This window comes from Phaseolus vulgaris, chromosome 4 (genome assembly GCF_000499845.2).
Source record: "Phaseolus vulgaris cultivar G19833 chromosome 4, P. vulgaris v2.0, whole genome shotgun sequence".
In the NCBI taxonomy this organism is placed as follows: domain Eukaryota; kingdom Viridiplantae; phylum Streptophyta; class Magnoliopsida; order Fabales; family Fabaceae; genus Phaseolus; species Phaseolus vulgaris.
In genome coordinates this window covers 33,836,880-33,839,055 of record NC_023756.2, presented here as the reverse complement: position 1 = coordinate 33,839,055, position 2,176 = coordinate 33,836,880, and the positions used below count along the sequence as shown (strand labels likewise).

At 35.6% G+C, this 2,176-nt stretch overlaps 1 protein-coding gene across 1 annotated transcript; it reads right to left on the bottom strand.

The window, feature by feature from the left end:
• Positions 1-595: 595 nt before the first annotated feature.
• Positions 596-1,255, bottom strand: LOC137838710 (uncharacterized). Its single transcript, XM_068647940.1, has one exon. The coding sequence runs from the start codon at positions 1,253-1,255 to the stop codon at positions 596-598; it is 660 nt and encodes a 219-aa protein (XP_068504041.1).
• Positions 1,256-2,176: the final 921 nt, after the last annotated feature.

Sequence of the window (2,176 nt, the reverse complement as noted above, 5' to 3'; positions counted from 1 at the left end):
CATAATCTGTATTCCTCAAGTTGATAAAAGATAACCAATCTGATTCTGTTACATCTCTCTGTTTGATTGCAATTTTAATCTGAACAAGTTCAAATTGTGTTAGACTGTTTTGAAGAATCAATCTGTTCCTTTTAAAAACAATCTGTTTTTAAAAACAATCTGTTTTTAAAAAAAATCTGTTTTTTTTCTTCTGATATACTAAAAGCTGTTTACGTTTGCGAAAATTTTATATGTTCAATTCACCCCTCCCCTCTTGAACTTAGATACTAATAGACCTAACATAAACAACCGATTGTTTCTACGAAACAACCGATTGTTTTTCTGGTACTATAGCTTTTGCTTGCTGTTTTGGCTAACTGAATTACTAAATCAATTGGTTCCTGAGATAAATTCGTTCTAGTTTTGAAAAGTTTGCGAAAACCCTCTTTAAACAATTCACCCCCTCTAGTTTAAAGCCATCTTTTCTAACAAACCAGTCCATTCCCAATATAACCTCCAAATCTTTTAGAGGTATACAAATCATGTTGATCTTATATCTCTGCCCATCTATAATTACTGGACACTCAGCACACATGGAAGAAGTTACTATAATACCTTATGTTGGTGCAGATACCACCAACTCAAATTCTAATTCTCGGACTGGCAACTTAAGTTTCTTAGCACACTCAAAAGATATAAAAGAATGGGTTGCCCCTGAATCAAACAATACAGATAACTGTGTTCCAAGGATAGAACAAATACCTCTAACAAGGCTATCAGACTGTGAAGCTTCAGCTCCACTAATAGCAAAAACTCTGCCAGCAGTTTTGGGTTTTTTATTACTATTTTGTTGTACTTGTTGCATTTCGCCAGAATTTAGAGCTCCTAATTGGACATGATAGTCTTTTGTTGCATGACCATACTTGTGACATCTATCACATGTCACATTTGACACTGAATGAGGGAAAAATCTAACAACATGTGGCCCACCGCATCTAAAACATTTGAAACTAGGTGGTGATTGAGAACTGGGTCTTCCGCTACTATAAGATTGAGGTCTGAAATAAGGTTTCGTTTTATCTTCATATTTAGGCATGCTTTTAGAAGGTCCTCCCACTTGAGGCTTAGCAAGTCTGCTACTATTTTTGAATCTCTCCACTACTTTTGCTTTCTCCACTAGAGCAGGGAAATCTCTAATGGACATAGGAATCACCACTTCTTTAAGTTCGTGCTTTAACCCAAACTCAAATTTTCTACATCTCCAAGCCTCAGTCATGGTCTGGGTGTAGAATCTAGCTAGGTGTTTGAACCTAGTAGCATATTCAGTGACTGAAAGATTTCCTTGTTCCAGCTGCATGAATTCAATTTCTTTTGCATACCTGACACTATCAGGAAAATACTCCTCCAGGAATCTTACTTTGAAGTTCTTCCAAGTGGCATCTTCTCCTTTGTCTTCCATCATTTGCTTCATTCCTATCCACCAAAACTCAGCTTCTTCAATAAGCATATAGATGACATAAGATAACTTTCTCTCTTCAGGGCATTGAGTAGCTTCAAAGATTCTTTATATGTCTCTCACCCACTGGTCTGCTCCATCTGGATTTACCTTGCCATTAAATTTGGGTGGATTGTGTCTCAGAAAATCCTCCAGACTAAAGGTATGGGTTTGTTGATGAAGTTGAGATGCTTCAGTTGCTAATCTAGTTGTTTTTAATTGATGAAGGACGACCTGATGTTGTTGTGCCATAGTAACACTTTGTTGTTGCAAGGCTATTGCCATCATCTCTATTGTCCGAGCTAAGTTGGGCATATCTACTGGTGGAGGAGGAGTAGGTGGTCTACGTGCCATCTTCTAAGCACATAAAGAATTGGATTAGAAATTACTAAAAATTTCCAACTACATCTTTAAGATAAATTAACTTAAAAGAAATCATCACACAAAATAGATACAAAACCAATCAAGACTTATCTCTAAAATGTACTCTAGCTACTTAGAATTAAGATTGAAAATAATCTTGATCTAGTCATGAGTGTGCACCCTCACCACTCTATCAAGATTCTTTTCATTCTTAATACTTTCATCTTTATTCATAACAATTAACTTGACTCAAACACAAACAAGATTTCAAGAAAAACAACTTTGTCAAATATCTTATTAGAAACTTTTAACTAAGTCTTGAGGTTAGACGTAAACAAA